This window comes from Nerophis ophidion, linkage group LG11, assembly GCF_033978795.1.
Source record: "Nerophis ophidion isolate RoL-2023_Sa linkage group LG11, RoL_Noph_v1.0, whole genome shotgun sequence".
In the NCBI taxonomy this organism is placed as follows: Eukaryota; Metazoa; Chordata; class Actinopteri; order Syngnathiformes; family Syngnathidae; genus Nerophis; species Nerophis ophidion.
Genome location: NC_084621.1, coordinates 59,841,131 through 59,856,922, shown reverse-complemented (window position 1 = coordinate 59,856,922; position 15,792 = coordinate 59,841,131). Strand labels below are relative to the sequence as shown.

At 39.3% G+C, this 15,792-nt stretch overlaps 1 protein-coding gene across 2 annotated transcripts; it reads left to right on the top strand.

The window, feature by feature from the left end:
• zgc:91890 (solute carrier family 52, riboflavin transporter, member 3-B) lies at window positions 1-9,236 on the top strand. 2 transcript variants are annotated; one of them, XM_061916361.1, is made up of 5 exons: window positions 30-156; window positions 4,163-4,345; window positions 5,321-6,394; window positions 6,464-6,587; window positions 8,604-9,236. In XM_061916361.1, the coding sequence occupies exons 3-5, from the start codon at window positions 5,373-5,375 to the stop codon at window positions 8,814-8,816; spliced, it is 1,359 nt and encodes a 452-aa protein (XP_061772345.1). In that variant the 5' UTR covers window positions 30-156; window positions 4,163-4,345; window positions 5,321-5,372; the 3' UTR covers window positions 8,817-9,236. The 2 variants fall into 2 exon arrangements, with proteins under 2 accessions (XP_061772344.1, XP_061772345.1); XM_061916360.1 differs by lacking the exon at window positions 4,163-4,345 and having other exon boundaries at window positions 1-156.
• The last annotated feature ends 6,556 nt before the right edge of the window (window positions 9,237-15,792 follow it).

Genomic DNA, 15,792 nt, shown 5'->3' with positions numbered 1-15,792 from the left:
GTCAGCAGAAACACGGAAGTAACGTAAACCGGCGTGGAGGAGAAAAGGGGAAAAGGTGGGGGTGGGGGGTGCTGATGTAAGCCAACAAAGTCACAATGGAGTAGTGCGGCTTTGAAAAGAGAATAGCAGAGCTGAGCTGCTTGTCACCCAACTACGGTAATTGGATATATTTATGAATGTTTCCTTAATCTTTATGAACGACGATTAATGTGGGGTTTCATGTAAACTGATGAATGGGAGCAGTGTGTTAGTGTGTATGAGAGCAGTGTGTTAGTGTGTATGGGAGCAGTGTGTTTAGTACAGTTAGTGTGTATGGTAGCAGTGTGTTAGTGTGTATGGGAGCAGTGTGTTAGTGTGTATGGGAGCAGTGTGTTTAGTACAGTTATTGTGTATGGTAGCAGTGTGTTAGTGTGTATGGGAGTAGTGTGTTAGTGTGTATGGGAGTAGTGTGTTAGTTTGTATGGTAGCAGTGTGTTAGTGTGTATGGGAGCAGTGTGTTAGTGTGTATGGGAGCAGTGTGTTAGTGTGTATGGGAGCAGTGTGTTAGTGTGTATGGGAGCAGTGTGTTAGTTTGTATGGTAGCAGTGTGTTAGTGTGTATGGGAGCAGTGTGTCAGTGTGTATGGAAGCAGTGTGTTAGTGAGTATGGGAGCAGTGTGTTAGTGTGTATCGGAGCAGTGTGTTAGTGTGTATTGAGCAGTGTGTTAGTTTGTATGGTAGCAGTGTGTTAGTGTGTATGGGATCTGTGTGTTAGTGTGTATGGAGCAGTGTTAGTGTGTATGAGAGCAGTGTGTTAGTGTGTATGGGAGCAGTGTGTTAGTGTGTATGAGAGCAGTGTGTTAGTGTGTATGGGAGCAGTGTGTTGGTGTGTATGAGAGCAGTGTGTTAGTGTGTATGAGAGCAGTGTGTTAGTGTGTATGGGAGCAGTGTGTTAGTGTATACGGTAGCAGTGTGTTAGTGTGTATGGGAGTAGTGTGTTAGTGTGTATGGGAGAAGTGTGTTAGTGTGTATGGGAGCAGTGTGTTAGTGTGTATGGGAGAAGTGTGTTAGTGTGTATGGGAGCAGTGTGTTAGTGTGTATGGGAGCGGAGTGTTAGTGTGTATGGTAGCAGTGTGTTGGGGTGTGTATGGCAGCAGTGTGTTAGTGTGTATGGTAGCAGTGTGTTAGTGTGTATGGTAGCAGTGTGTTAGTGTGTATGGTAGCAGTGTGTTAGTGTGTATGGTAGCAGTGTGTTAGTGTGTATGGTAGCAGTGTGTTGGGGTGTGTATGGTAGCAGTGTGTTAGTGTGTATGGTAGCAGTGTGTTGGGGTGTGTATGGGAGCAGTGTGTTAGTGTGTATGGGAGCAGTGTGTTAGTGTGTATGGTAGCAGTGTGTTAGTGAGTATGGGAGCAGTGTGTTAGTTAGTGTGTATGGTAGCAGTGTGTTAGTGTGTATGGGAGCAGTGTGTTAGTGTGTATGGGAGCAGTGTGTTAGTGTGTATGGGAGTAGTTTGTTAGTGTGTATGGGAGCAGTGTGTTAGTGTGTATGGGAGCAGTGTGTTAGTGTGTATGGGAGCAGTGTGTTAGTGTGTATGGGATCTGTGTGTTAGTGTGTATGGAGCAGTGTTAGTGTGTATGAGAGCAGTGTTAGTGTGTATGTGAGCAGTGTGTTAGTGTGTATGGTAGCAGTGTGTTGTGTGTATGGTATCAGTGTGTTAATGTGTATGGGATCTGTGTGTTAGTGTGTATGGAGCAGTGTTAGTGTGTATGAAAGCAGTGTTAGTGTGTATGTGAGCAGTGTGTTAGTGTGTATGGGAGCAGTGTGTTAGTGTGTATGGTAGCAGTGTGTTAGTGTTCATGGTAGCAGTGTGTTAGTGTGTATGGGAGCAGTGTGTTAGTGTGTATGGGAGGAGTGTGTTAGTGTGTATGGGAGGAGTGTGTTAGTGTGTATGGTAGCAGTGTGTTAGTGTGTATGGGAGTAGTGTGTTAGTGTGTATGGTAGCAGGGTGTTAGTGTGTATGGACCAGTGTGTTATTGTGTATGGGAGCAGCGTGTTAGTGTGTATGGGAGCAGTGTGTTAGTGTGTATGGGAGCAGTGTGTTAGTGTGTATGGGAGCAGTGTGTTAGTGTGTATGGTAGCAGTGTGTTAGTGTGTATGGGAGCAGTGTGTTAGTGTGTATGGGAGCAGTGTGTTAGTGTGTATGGGAGCAGTGTGTTTAGTACAGTTAGTGTGTATGGTAGCAGTGTGTTAGTGTGTAGGGGAGCAGTGTGTTAGTGTGTATGGGAGCAGTATGTTTAGTACAGTTAGTGTATATGGTATCAGTGTGTTAGTGTGTATGGGAGCAGAGTGTTAGTGTGTATGGTAGCAGTGTGTTAGTGTGTATGGTAGCAGTGTGTTAGTGTGTATGGTAGCAGTGTGTTAGTGTGTATGGTAGCAGTGTGTTAGTGTGTATGGTAGCAGTGTGTTGGGGTGTGTATGGGAGCAGTGTGTTAGTGTGTATGGTAGCAGTGTGTTAGTGTGTATGGTAGCAGTGTGTTAGTGTGTATGGTAGCAGTGTGTTGGGGTGTGTATGGGAGCAGTGTGTTAGTGTATATGGTAGCAGTGTGTTAGTGTGTATGGGAGTAGTGTGTTAGTGTGTATGGGAGCAGTGTGTTAGTGTGTATGGGAGCAGTGTGTTGTGTGTATGGTAGCAGTGTGTTAGTGTGTATGGGATCTGTGTGTTAGTGTGTATGGAGCTGTGTTAGTGTGTATGGGAGCAGTGTGTTAGTGTGTATGGTAGCAGTGTGTTAGTGTGTATGGTAGCAGTGTGTTAGTGTGTCTGGTAGCAGTGTGTTAGTATTCATGGTAGCAGTGTGTTAGTGTGTATGGGAGCAGTGTGTTAGTGTGTATGGGAGGAGTGTGTTAGTGTGTATGGTAGCAGTGTGTTAGTGTGTATGGTAGCAGTGTGTTAGTGTGTATGGTAGCAGTGTGTTAGTGTGTATGGGAGCAGTGTGTTAGTGTGTATGGGAGCAGTGTGTTAGTGTGTATGGGAGTAGTGTGTTAGTGTGTGAAAGTTCATGGCATCCTTCACCACAGAAGGAGAACCGAGGAAGGTCAAGTACAACTTAAATTTAGCTATGGCAAGTTTTATTTAGCTTATTCCTGTATTGTTATAGTAGTTTTAAAAAAAGACTATGTCATGAATTAACAGTGTCACACTACATGCTTAGAGGTGTATCCACGCTGACTAAATATTACCCAAAGATTAGCTTATTTTATGTATTGAATGAATATATACAAGTAGGTCATCTTTTAATCATCCATTTTCTATTCCTTTTGTTCGTATTGGGCTGACAGCGAAGGCTGCAGCTATCTATTATTTTAGTCATCCAGTAGTGTATTGATAGGTTTGTTCGATGAATCGATTTAACTGATATAACACAATTTGTGGCCTTAATTTGTATTTTAGGGAACACAGTTGAAATAAATGATTTTTCTGCTATTAACATTTTTCTCCTTTAACCTTGAAATTGCACTTTATTGTAAAGTTAAAGTACCACTGATAGTCACACACACTAGGTGTGGTGAAATTACCCTGTGCGTTTGACCCATCCCTTTGTTCCACCCCCTGGGAGGTGAGGGGAGCAGTGAGCAGCAGCGGTGGTCGCACTCCGGAATCATTTTTGTGATTTAACCCCCAATTCCAACATGTGTGTATTATTAGGACAGATCACGGCACATACACCATGTGTGCTCTATTGCAGTGGTAGTAGCTTTCCAGAAACAATGTCCGTGTATTTAACGCTATTGTTAAAACTAAATTGTTTTCAATTTTCTGCTGATGTTTAAAATGTCCCCTTAAATGGGGACTGCACTTCTTTATTTTTATTTTGCGTCATCGTTCACAATCATAATGAGAGATGTGGCGAAGGATGTTATTTTTTAATGCATTCTAAAGATTATATAAATGCGATTTAAAAGTTTGCTTGCAATGGAGCTTATAGGAGCCACTCTATTTCGCACATCCATGATGTAAGTGTATAAGTAATGTAGTAATGGGCACATTTATAATAATATCTAATATTCATCCATCCATTTTCTACTGCTTGTCCAGTTGACCTATTTTCATAATTTTAAGCATAGGTCACGAGAGCCAACAAACATAATAAAACATCACTTACTTTGCAATGTCTGCTGTCATTAGGATGCCGACTGCTGGGATGTTCACATATCCCCATTTACATGAAGAATGATCATAATCCTCACGAAGAGACAGGATGGGGGGGGGCCGAGCATCTTTTCGTGTCATTCTCGCCAGTTCCGGGTTCTTAATGGCAGTCGAAGCGTACCAACTTGTCGGAATATCACCCAGACTTCTTCTGTCCAGGTGAGATGCATGATTTATGATATGCATTAAACTACTAGGGCAATGGTTCTTAACCTGGGTTTGATCGAACCCTAGGGGTTCGGTGAGTCGGCCTCAGGGGTTCGACAGAGGTCAAAACACACCCGACTCATCGTCTCAATAAAAAACTTCTCCCTATCGGCATATTACGGATACTATGGGGGACATATTCACCATTAATTAGTTGCTTATTAACATGCAAATTAGTAACATATTGGCTCTTAACTAGTCATTATTAAGTACTTATTAATGCCTTATTCGGCATGGCCTCATTATAACCCTAACCTTCTAACCCTAACCAAATAACTCCAAATTAAGTCTTTGTTACTTAGAATATGTTCCCCTAGTGTCCAAAAACCTCTAAATTAAGTCTTTGTTACTTAGAATATGTTCTCCATACTAAAGTGTTACCAAAAACACATAACTTTGTATTGAATTTGAAAAAAAACTTTTTATTTTTCACTAAGTAGGGTTCGGTGAATGTATATTGGAAAATAACGGGGTTCGGTACCTCCAACAAGGTTAAGAACCACTGTACTAGGGAGCAAGGAAGCGGGAAACCAGCACCACTCAGCGCAAAAAAAATCTGGAAATTGACCTCATTGTTTTATAAACCGAAAAGTTCAAAGCGTAGGAAAAAAGAAGCGGCTCTTAGTTCATAATTTAAGGAAAATGATTGTGGGTTCCCTCCGGGTACTTCGACTTCCTCCCACCCCCAAAGACATGCACCTATGGATATGTTAATTCTCATCACTAAATTTGTTCTAGTGTGTGAATGTGAGTGTGAATGTTGTCTATCTGTGTTGGCCCTGCGATGAGGTGCAAACTGGTCCAGGTTCTAACCCGCCTTCCGCCCGAATGCAGCTGGGATAGGTTCCAGCACCCCCGCGACCCTGAGAATTCTGTGATTGTAGTCAAAAACTCAACTGATCAAAATTTCTTAAATGTGTGTTTCAGATTGTGTCAATCTCCAGCTGTTTCCTGATTTCCTTCCCTCTAAACTGCCATTATGTCACTGCTGACGCATGTGCTGGCATGCTTGTTTGGCATGGGCTCCTGGGTAGCCATCAACGGAATGTGGGTGGAGCTCCCACTGATCGTACCACAGATCCCAGAGGGTTGGTACCTGCCATCCTACCTCACTGTCCTCATCCAGATGGCCAATGTAGGACCCCTGTTCATCACCCTGATGCACCGCTTTCGTCCAGGTATGCTGGATGAGCGGCCAGTTGTCTACTCCATTGTGGTGTTGGGGATCATTGCCACGTTCCTTTTGGCTTTTTTTTGGAAGCACACCGTGACAGTAGGGGGCGCACTGCACAGTGTGCCCCTTTTGATATTATGCTTCCTGCTGTCTGTCGTGGACTGCACCTCCTCTGTAACTTTCCTGCCTTTCATGATGCGCCTGCGCCCCCAATACCTCACCACTTACTTTACAGGCGAAGGACTCAGTGGACTGGTGCCTGCCCTGGTGGCTCTTATTCAGGGCGTTGGTGTCGTCCATTGTCAGAATGCCACTTTTACAGACACATTCAACCAAACATCCCCTGGGAGTGGGGAGCTACAAGCCATCTATCAACCATCCAAATTTTCTGCCCAGATCTTCTTCCTGTTTCTCAGTGCAATGATGGTCGTTTGCCTGATAGCCTTCACTCTACTCAATCATCACCCGGCTGTGGCTCGGGAAAAGAAAAACGACATGTATTTTAGTGAAGAATTGACGCCTGGCAAGAAAGAGCAAGGTTTCTCTCTGCATGCTCAAACACCGGAGCAAAAGCCAATGATAGATCCATTAGAATCTTCAAAAAGGGAACCTCGCAGCTCCTTCGGGAAAGGCACTTACAGCAACTTTGAGGTCTTTTTTATATTTGTGGTACTGGCATGGGTGAATGCTCTGACCAACGCGGTGCTGCCATCGGTACAGTCTTACTCCTGTCTGCCGTATGGGAACAAAGCCTATCATCTGGCTGCCACCATGGCAGCTGTCTCCAACCCAGTGGCCTGTTTCATTGCCATGTTCATGCCTATCAGGTGAGCTTGACTAATGAAGCCAACATAGAATGTCAGGCTCATGAAACAATAACATGAATGTCTTTCCAGGTCACTCGTCTTTATGTGTTTTCTGACTGTGTCTGGGACAGGATTTGGAGCCTACATAATGGCAATGGCTGCCCTAAGTCCTTGCCCTCTGCTGGTCCACAGTTTTTCAGGAACTGTTGTTATAGTAAGCTTTTTGAATTTGCTTATAAGATTGAATACAAGTAAGGGTAATGGAAAATATTGCCATCTCAATATATATCTATCTAGGGATGGACATCAAATACGGTACTTTTTTGGCACTGACCGAATCCCGCCGGTCCCACTAGACACCGATTTACATAAAATGTGGATTGACACATCAACACTTGTTGGTGTATTATCCTCTTTTCTAGACTCTCATAATTTCCAGTTAATAGCGGCTGCAACATGGTTCCATTTACAATAATAACAACTTTACCAAGAATGTGTTTTTTGAGTTTAAAGTTAGCTTTAGCGGTTAGTTTAGTTATTAGCATGCCTGCTCTTGGCTTTCTTTCAGTGTGTAACATGGTTAGCCCTATCCTCCACTGATAATGCTACCTGATAACACACTTAAGATTAGAGTTGTCCCGATCCGATATTTGCCAAAAAATGCGTATCGCCAAGGCATGGGAAAATGCCGATCCAGATCCAGTTTTTAAAAAAAAACTCCGGTCCGTGTTTTCCAACTCACCGATTTAAATAATACATTCCACTCTTCTGCTGCTCCCTAAACTCCGTTCCGCATTTTCCAGAACACCTTCAAAACATCCACAGGCTTGACGTTCTGACCGTTCAGACGGCCGTGTGAATTAAAAGTTACGGCAAAAATGTCAGCTGTGTGGGATTATTTTATCCTACAAAATGAAAAAGATGAAGAGGTGGAGTGCAAAACATGCCACAATAAAGTCAAGCGTGGTGGTAAAGTTGTAAGACATTTTAATGACTCTTGCGAGTGAGAGGCTTTTTAGCACTCATCATAGATGAACACAGGAGCATGCTGACACCTGAGCATCTTGAAGTGCTCGTCTTTGTTAGAAAGAATCTACCCATTATGCTTAGACTTCAATTGTTTGCACCCCCTGACTGGGGCAAACAATTGAAGGGAGTGTGTAGATATATATATATATATATATATATATATATATATATATATATATATATATATATATATATATATATATATATATATATATATATATATATATATATATATATATATATATATATATATATTTGTTTTTTAAAGTTTACACTTGTTCAAGAGCAAGTATTGATGCTGAGTTATAGACATTTTATCCCACTCAGGTTGTTTGTGTGTTATGCGTTTTTTAATAATGTTTACGGCATTATTTGCACTTTATACTGTACACTTTTTTACTGTTTAATGATGCCATTTCTGTTTGTCATGTATAATTTTTGATATTTTGTGTTTATCCTTGAATACCAACTATTGTGTATTATTCAAACTCACCTAATTCAGCTGGTTAGTTGTTATCAAGAGTACTAAAATCCTTTTCAGCATGAATCTGACAACTAAGTGGGCTAAATAACTTTAAACTTTAATACATGCTCGGATAGGCCACTATCGGCCAGTATCGGTATCGGATCGGAAGTGCAAAAACAATATCCGGATCGGAAATGCAAAAACCTGGATCGGGACATCCCTACTTAAGATACTAACAAATGTAGTTTATTAGCTGTAATGGCGGTTAATAATATTAACTTGGCGGGGGAGCGTCTCCACAATGTACGGAGACACAATATTAGCTGCCAGCTTGTCAGCCAAGGGACTAAAAATACATACAGTGTCAGCCAGAGGGTATCTGCGTTTATAATTGGCATTATTCGGCTATGTTATCATGTACTTTTTCATAAAAATCAGCTGATACCAGTGGGTGGCGGATTGACCGACACATTCCCAACTTATAACAGCTTCTTTTAGTATTATTCAATTATACATCAATGTGAACTACAGCTCCAATAAAATAAATTAAAATACAATAAACACATCTACACTATTTAAAAGTGTATTTGTAATCTTAAAAATATAGCATATTTATTTTCTATTTCCTACCCTTTCAAAAAAATGTGACTTCTGTAGACTACATTTTGTATTGTGCTCATACAAAGAAAGCCTCAAATATGTTAATGTTTTCCTTTTGCATGCTGTGTCTTCCAGGTGCTGGTTTGGATCCTGTTTGTTCTCTGTCTGTCCTACGTGAAGGTCATTATTGGGGTGATTCTCCGAGATGAGGGCCACAGCGCTCTCGTGTGGTGTGGAGCAGTAGTCCAGCTGGGTTCTATGGTTGGTGCGTTGTCCATGTTCCCACTGGTCAGTGTCTATGGACTTTTTAAATCAGGTGATGCTTGCAACACAAGGTGTCCCATGTAGTCAGGGAATACATTAAAAGCACTGCTGTAAAGGACAGAATTATGAGTTGCACTTATACCATACAGTACTGCCACTGGCATATTAGTAATAGTGACCTCATCAAAGTCATCAGCCTCACATATTCCAACTTTGAAAGAGTGGTCCAAAGTTTGTCTTTTTGTTCCAACAGACTTGTTACTAATGTAAATAAGAATATTACAAGTTACACACTTTTGAGAGGTCAGCTATCAAACTGAAATAGTCAATGAAATGTGAACATACTAATATGTTTTTCAGTGTGGACTACTAAGATGTTACAACTACTAAGGCTCATTTGTATTTGAAGTTTTGAAAATTATGATTTGCTTAAAATGATTTGCTTTGTAAATTTGAGTTGGTTGGAGATACTGTTCGAATGAATAAATAAAACAATTAAATCTTCTTACCTTTTTGATTCACGGCATTTAACATAGCATATAACAAAAAACAGGAGATAGGGAGGAGAATCAGATTGGGCTGGTGCCAATATGGAAAACTGAGCAACATCATGAGAGGAGTAATACCGTTAAGCCTAAAAAGAAAGGTCTTTAATCAATGCGTGTTACCAACCATGACATATGGAGCTGAAACCTGGGCATTGTCAAATAAAATGGAAAAGAAAATAGCAACAGCACAACACAACATGGAAAGAAATATGCTCGGAATCACATATAAAGACAGAAAAACAAATGAATGGGGGAGAAAACAAACGCAAGTCCAAGACATTATGAGAACTATCAAATTAAATAAGTGGAAGTGGGCTGGACATATCAGTAGAACAGATAATAGATGGACTTCCCTAATGACATCATGGAGACCCATGGATGGGAGCAGAAATAGAGGAAGACAGAGAGTGAGATGGCGAGATGAAATAGACAAATATTGGGGAACAATGCAGTGGCAGGGAGCAGCTAGAGATCGTTCACTATGGCAGAAACATGCTGAGGCTTTCGTCCAGCAGTGGACTGACAACAGCTGATGATGAAGATGAAGATAACAAAAAACTGCACACATTTTTCATGCTCTTTTTATTACCCAAATAAATTTTTGTGAACCTAAAAAAATTAAATTATAATTAAAATGTTTGCTGGGAGTATGTTTGCATGTCTGCTCTAAGCATTGATATTTTCAGTAAGAAAAAAAAAAGTAGATTTATTATATATGTGACAATGCACAAAAAAGGCCACACTAATATTTTATTAAATTGTGTATAGCTTCGACTACATGAACTAATGATCAAATTGTTTTCAATTTTCAGTCCAGGTTGCATAGCTGAATTTGGGTAATGGCCTTTTTTAGCCGGACAGTGATTATTTTCAATTTTTTTATTTTTATTTATTTATTTTTAACCACTGGAGTAAGCAAAAAATCTGAAGTTAGTCTGAAATCATCTTTATATTTATGCTGTTACAATCTAAAATATCAATAATTATCCATTTGAATATAAAACCTTTACTATAAGCTGTATTTGTAATTGTTTACCCACACCAGTGGAAACAGAATTTAATTATGTATATCAACTTTTTTATTAAAAAAAGCTAACACATAAACATACAGCTTATTTTGGACATACATACATTAGTAATGTTTAAACATTAATTATGCATGTTCATAGTGACGTTTCTTGCAATGCTCCACATTAGTATTGTATGTGCACTGCTTGTGTCCTGAATGCAATTTGTGATGTAAATGGAAAGCTTTCTGCCAATAGAAACGAGTTCCCACCTCCTTTTCCATTTGGCCTAAAGGTTAAAGGATATTCGCCCAAAGGAAATCTTTTTTTTTTTCTTCAGTACTTTATTTAAATAACGAAAAATGCAAAACTTCACATATAAAAAGATCTATAATTTTCGCATAGTAGACAGAAAATATTTCTACTTCATATTCCAAAATATTTAAACACAACTACAGCACTATACAAAAGGAAAGAGAAAATAAAACACGAATAAAGAGGTGCCAGTAATAACATTTGAAGAAGAAAATTAAACAAAAACAAATGAAATCACAATACTGTATATTGCTTATCACAATTGTCATTGCTTGAAAAATGTTTTATAATTATTATATGGGAGGTCTGTGTGCCCTTTTTGTTTTTCTTTGTCATCATTAGTGAGTTATGTTATTTTACATTTTAGAATAAAACAAGAAAAAACATTTGGCTGACATGCCTTTTATGTACTTTGAATTTGGAATGTTCTTAACAGGCATACGTTTTAAACAGCATTCTCGAGATTTTTATTAAAATTGGAAGTTGAAAGTTGTCATCACAATAACAGATCTGTCACAGGGAACGTGTCATTGTTTTGGGCCGAGTACATTTCATTACACTAAACAACTGACCAGAATTAAAACCTTTCCTCGTCCCTTTGCAATAAACTTATGAACCTGAACACAGAAAATGTAAGAAAATGTAAGACACGATTCAGAATCACAAAGACTCGTTTTTGCATTGTTTAAGCTTCATATCTAGTGAGTTTTGGCGGAGGAAACATACTCTTTTGGGAGGCTAACATTAGCTTAAAGGTAGCTGCTATGCTAACCAATTAGCGCTAGGTATGCCACACCTGTGGATCAGGGGTGTCAAAGTCAAGGCCTGCGGGCCAAATCCAGCTGGTGAATGAATGATCTATGGCCCCCGGGATGATATTTGATTAGTATTAGAACCGGCCCGCAGGCCACAGCCGCCTGCTGCTGTTTTGCACAGACTAATACTCCCATCAGTGTTGGCACTAGGAATTTTTAAAATGGGGTCTCAGGGACCACATCAAGTCATAAAAATGGGGTCCCACGGTAAATTTTTGGGGTCCCACTTTTTTATAGGAGTTTTGAAAACTAATGATAAATGTATGTATTATCCTGTTATATCTCACATTCTATATTGTGTTTTGGAAAAAGAATGTCATAAACGTTACTTAATAAAAAAAAGAAAACTACAAAAAAAAAAAGAAGTTTTCATGCATATGTAAATGTATTCAGTTATAAACATTCATTCACTTTCTTTTTTCCTTCATAGCTCTAAACTTTACCACTGTCGGTATTTTTTCCTATATGTTCATTGTAATATTTTCAGAATGTTTGTTCTATATCCATGCACCTGGGGATAGGTTGATTGGCAACACTAAAATTGGCCCTAGTGTGTGAATGTGAGTGTGAATGTTGTCTGTCTATCTGTGTTGGCCCTGCGATGAGGTGGCGACTTGTCCAGGGTGTACCCCGCCTTCCGCCCGATTGTAGCTGAGATAGGCGCCAGCGCCCCCCGCGACCCCGAAAGGGAATAAGCGGTAGAAAATGGATGGATGGATGGATGTTCTATATCCTGCCAAAGTAAGACAAAGAAAACAATCTGAAGTTGTCTTTAATTTTTTGTTTTAATGCCATGATTTTAATAGTCCGGCCCGCGTGTGCACAGATTTTCCTCCATGCGGTCCCTGAGCTAAAATTAGTTTGACACCCCTGAGGTAGATGGATCATCTCCATCAAAGGAGAAATGTTTATTTTTTATCCGGACGAGAAAAGTAAGGTTTATATTTTTATTTACCAACATGACATTACTGTGCAAATTTTTAACAGTAATTACTCAATTTTTTCATATAACACCAATCATAAGGGATATCATTAGCTATGTACTGTCTTCCTAAAGTTGTGGGCAGGTATGTCATTTTGCTCCTCTAAACTGCACCTACTTAAAATGAGCACTAGAGGTCTCTGTTTGATAAAACAACACCAGCCTAGACTTGAAGTAGGCCACATCAATGATAATATACATGGTTCCCCTAAATTCTTCAAACGAGTTCTAAGCACTAAATATAAACGTTGCTATGATGCAGGCTTTATTACATTATTACTAAATGTACACAAATGCTGTGGAACTTGAGGGGTGGCCTGCTGATGCATCTCCCCAGAGGGAGTCTTCCCACATTACTGCATCTGCATCATATCCCCCTCATACTTAATCAGAGCGTGTGTGCTGTGTGTAAGGAGTTTGTCAATTCATCTTTCCTTAGTCCACAGGGGCAGGTAGGAATGAGAAAGTCATAACCAGTCAGTGTCTGATTCAGATCCCAGTGGTTCCTCAGTGAACATCTGGGGTCATCATCTTCGTGTGGCTCATACATCACCTGTTGGCTCTTATCTCCCTCCAGTAGTTTCTATGACTTATGGCGTGCCGGGTTTAAATACTGCAGACTTGTTTGGGAGGATTTCCACTATATTAAAGAGGAGGTATTGAGTCCGTACGTTTCCATAGAACCACAATATTCATGAGGGAAATCAATTGTGGGTGGCTGAATAATTAAACGCAAAATGTGTGAAAGTATTACCTGCTTTGACTTTATGTTTATTTGTCCATACTTTATGTGACAATTTGGGGAGGTCTGGTCACACCCTAGCCTCTCTCTCTCGGCCGTATGCACTTTTATGTGAGCGTAATTTCAATGGAAAGCATGTGAGCGAATATTCTCATCCATGCTGGAGTTATTGGACGGCAGTATGCAGAGAATGATTGAATTTTGCAATACGGCCAGGAACGATCACGTCTCGCCTGCTCTTATGCAATGGTCCATTCCCCACTCACAACGCAGTGTCTGCTAAAACCTCGAGGATAGGGTAGGGGAGGGCTGGAAACCCCAGCGTCTGGACCAAGGGAAAACGAAAATATTTCATCTTGTAAATGACTCAAGACTATTTACTGTGTATATATAAAAGTGAAACTCGGCTTTCTTATGTATAAAAGTGAGACGTGAACGACCACAACAGAGGTGGATATTTTTTAAATCTGATTGGTATTAATGGTGTGAAATGAGGCATTTTACACAAAAATACATCACATCCTATTTCCTCTCAAATAGAAACAGATGGACTCTATATAAAAGTTGCCATATTGTTTTATTTTATGACTCTGCCCTGACTTTTTTCTAACCTTGACGTAGGGATGGGCATTATGACATACAATCTATATTGCGATATAAATTGCAGCTTCTGCGATGGCAGTATATATCACAATATGTTGTTTGGTATGTAATAGTGTTGTCCCGATACAAATATAAACCGGTACCGGTACCAAAATTATTTCGATACTTTTCTAAAAAAAAGGGGACCACAAAAAATTTGATTATTAGCTTTATTTTTTAACAAAAAATCTTAGGTTACATTAAACATATGTTTCTTATTGCAAGTTTGTCCTTAAATAAAATAGTGAACATACATGACAACTTGTCTTTTATAAGTAAGTAAGCAAACAAAGGCTCCTAATTTAGCGGCTGACATATGCAGCAAAAAAGTCCCTTGCCCTTATGTGGGCTCTACCGAGGATGTCGTTGTGGTTTTTGTTGTGGTTTGTACAGCCCTTTGGGACACTAGTGATTTAGGGCTATATAAATAATCAATGATTGATTAATGATTGATATTGTGTCATTTTCCATTCATTATAGGCGCCAGCGCCCCCCGCGACCCCAAAAGGGAATAAGCGGTAGAAAATGGATGGATGGATATTAAGGACAAGTGTTAGAAAAATGTATTATTAATATACTTGTTCATTTACTGTTAACTGTTACTGTTTACTTACTTTGTCTTTTAACATGTTCTATATACACGTCTGTCAAAATGTAAAAATCACTGGTACTTTTCAGAGGCGTTATAGTACCGAATGTGATTCATTAGTATCGCGGTACTATACTAATACCGGTATACCATACAACCCTAGTATGTAAAAAATATAACCATTTCGAAACAGGTTACAAAGGCTACTAATTAGACTACTGACGTATTCGGTAACACGTTGATAATGACCAGTTGTATTATTTTCTCAAAACTTTTATTAAAAAAAATGTCGTGATCCGTTGCTCGAATAATGTTTTGTTTAGTTTGAGATTTCTTTAAGTGTTGATTCAGTTCTGTTTCAGCATCCTGGTTCGTTTTCGTTGTTACTATGGGTGCTGAATGTCGTCACCTGCCTCTAATTAGTGGTCGGGACGCTCACCTGCTACTCGTCACTAACCAGAGAGCTATTTCAATCAATCAATTTCCTTTGTTTAACCAGGTAAACACTCATTGAGATTCAAATCTTTTCAAGAAAAGGAGGGCGGCACAAACAAAGTTACAATAATAATTACAACAAGACAATACAACACACTGCCTGACAAATAAAAAATCTTTTTTTACCTGCGTGCTGCTTCTGGACGTCCTTCTGCATCTTGGGGAAACGACTACTGCAAAATCATGCGACCCCAATGTGACATTACTTGTTGATTTACTGTTAATAGTTGGTTACTGTCTGTAGTGACATGGCTCTATCCACACTTATGTTAAAATGTACCAAGCACTTAATCTTTTCAATAATTTACATTAGTTTGGGCTATACAGAAAATGTCTGTATCAATCCAATACCAAGTAGTTACAGGCAGTATTGGTGATACCAAAACTAAACAATGAATATAATTTGAAAGAAAAACATGTGTATGAATAAACAGCAACAAGTAAAATAATAATAGTATCAACAATAAATTGAAATAAGACCAACATAAAAAACAGTCCAATTCAGTTTTTACATCTTTATTTTTTGAAACTCCTTTTATTTACTTTGTGCACTTATTGTACCACTCTACAGTGTGTGCTTTTTGTGTCATTAATGCAATTTAATGTGTGTTTTTTTTTTTTTTTTTACAAAAAGCTAAAATGTATTAGGTGCAATACATCTTTAGACATTTTTTTCATTAATAGTCTCCAGAAAACTTGAACAATTATCTAAAATGTATATTAGGCAACAACAATTGAATAGATGGCAATACGATATAAATATATAGTTAATTAGGTTGAGTGGCAACACTAAATTGGCCCTAGTGTGTGAATGTGAGTGTGAATGTTGTCTGTCTATCTGTGTTGGCCCCGCGATGAGGTGGCGACTTGTCCAGGGTGTACCTCGCCTTCCGCCCAATTGTAGCTGATAGGCGCCAGCGCCCCC

Coding starts and splice junctions, on each gene's coding strand:
- zgc:91890 (XM_061916360.1), top strand. CDS start 5,373: ATGTCACTGCTGACGCATGTGCTGGCATGCTTGTTTGGCATGGGCTCC. Junction 6,395..6,463: donor GCCATGTTCATGCCTATCAG/GTGAGCTTGACT, acceptor ATGTCTTTCCAG/GTCACTCGTCTTTATGTGTT. Junction 6,588..8,603: donor TTTCAGGAACTGTTGTTATA/GTAAGCTTTTTG, acceptor TGTGTCTTCCAG/GTGCTGGTTTGGATCCTGTT.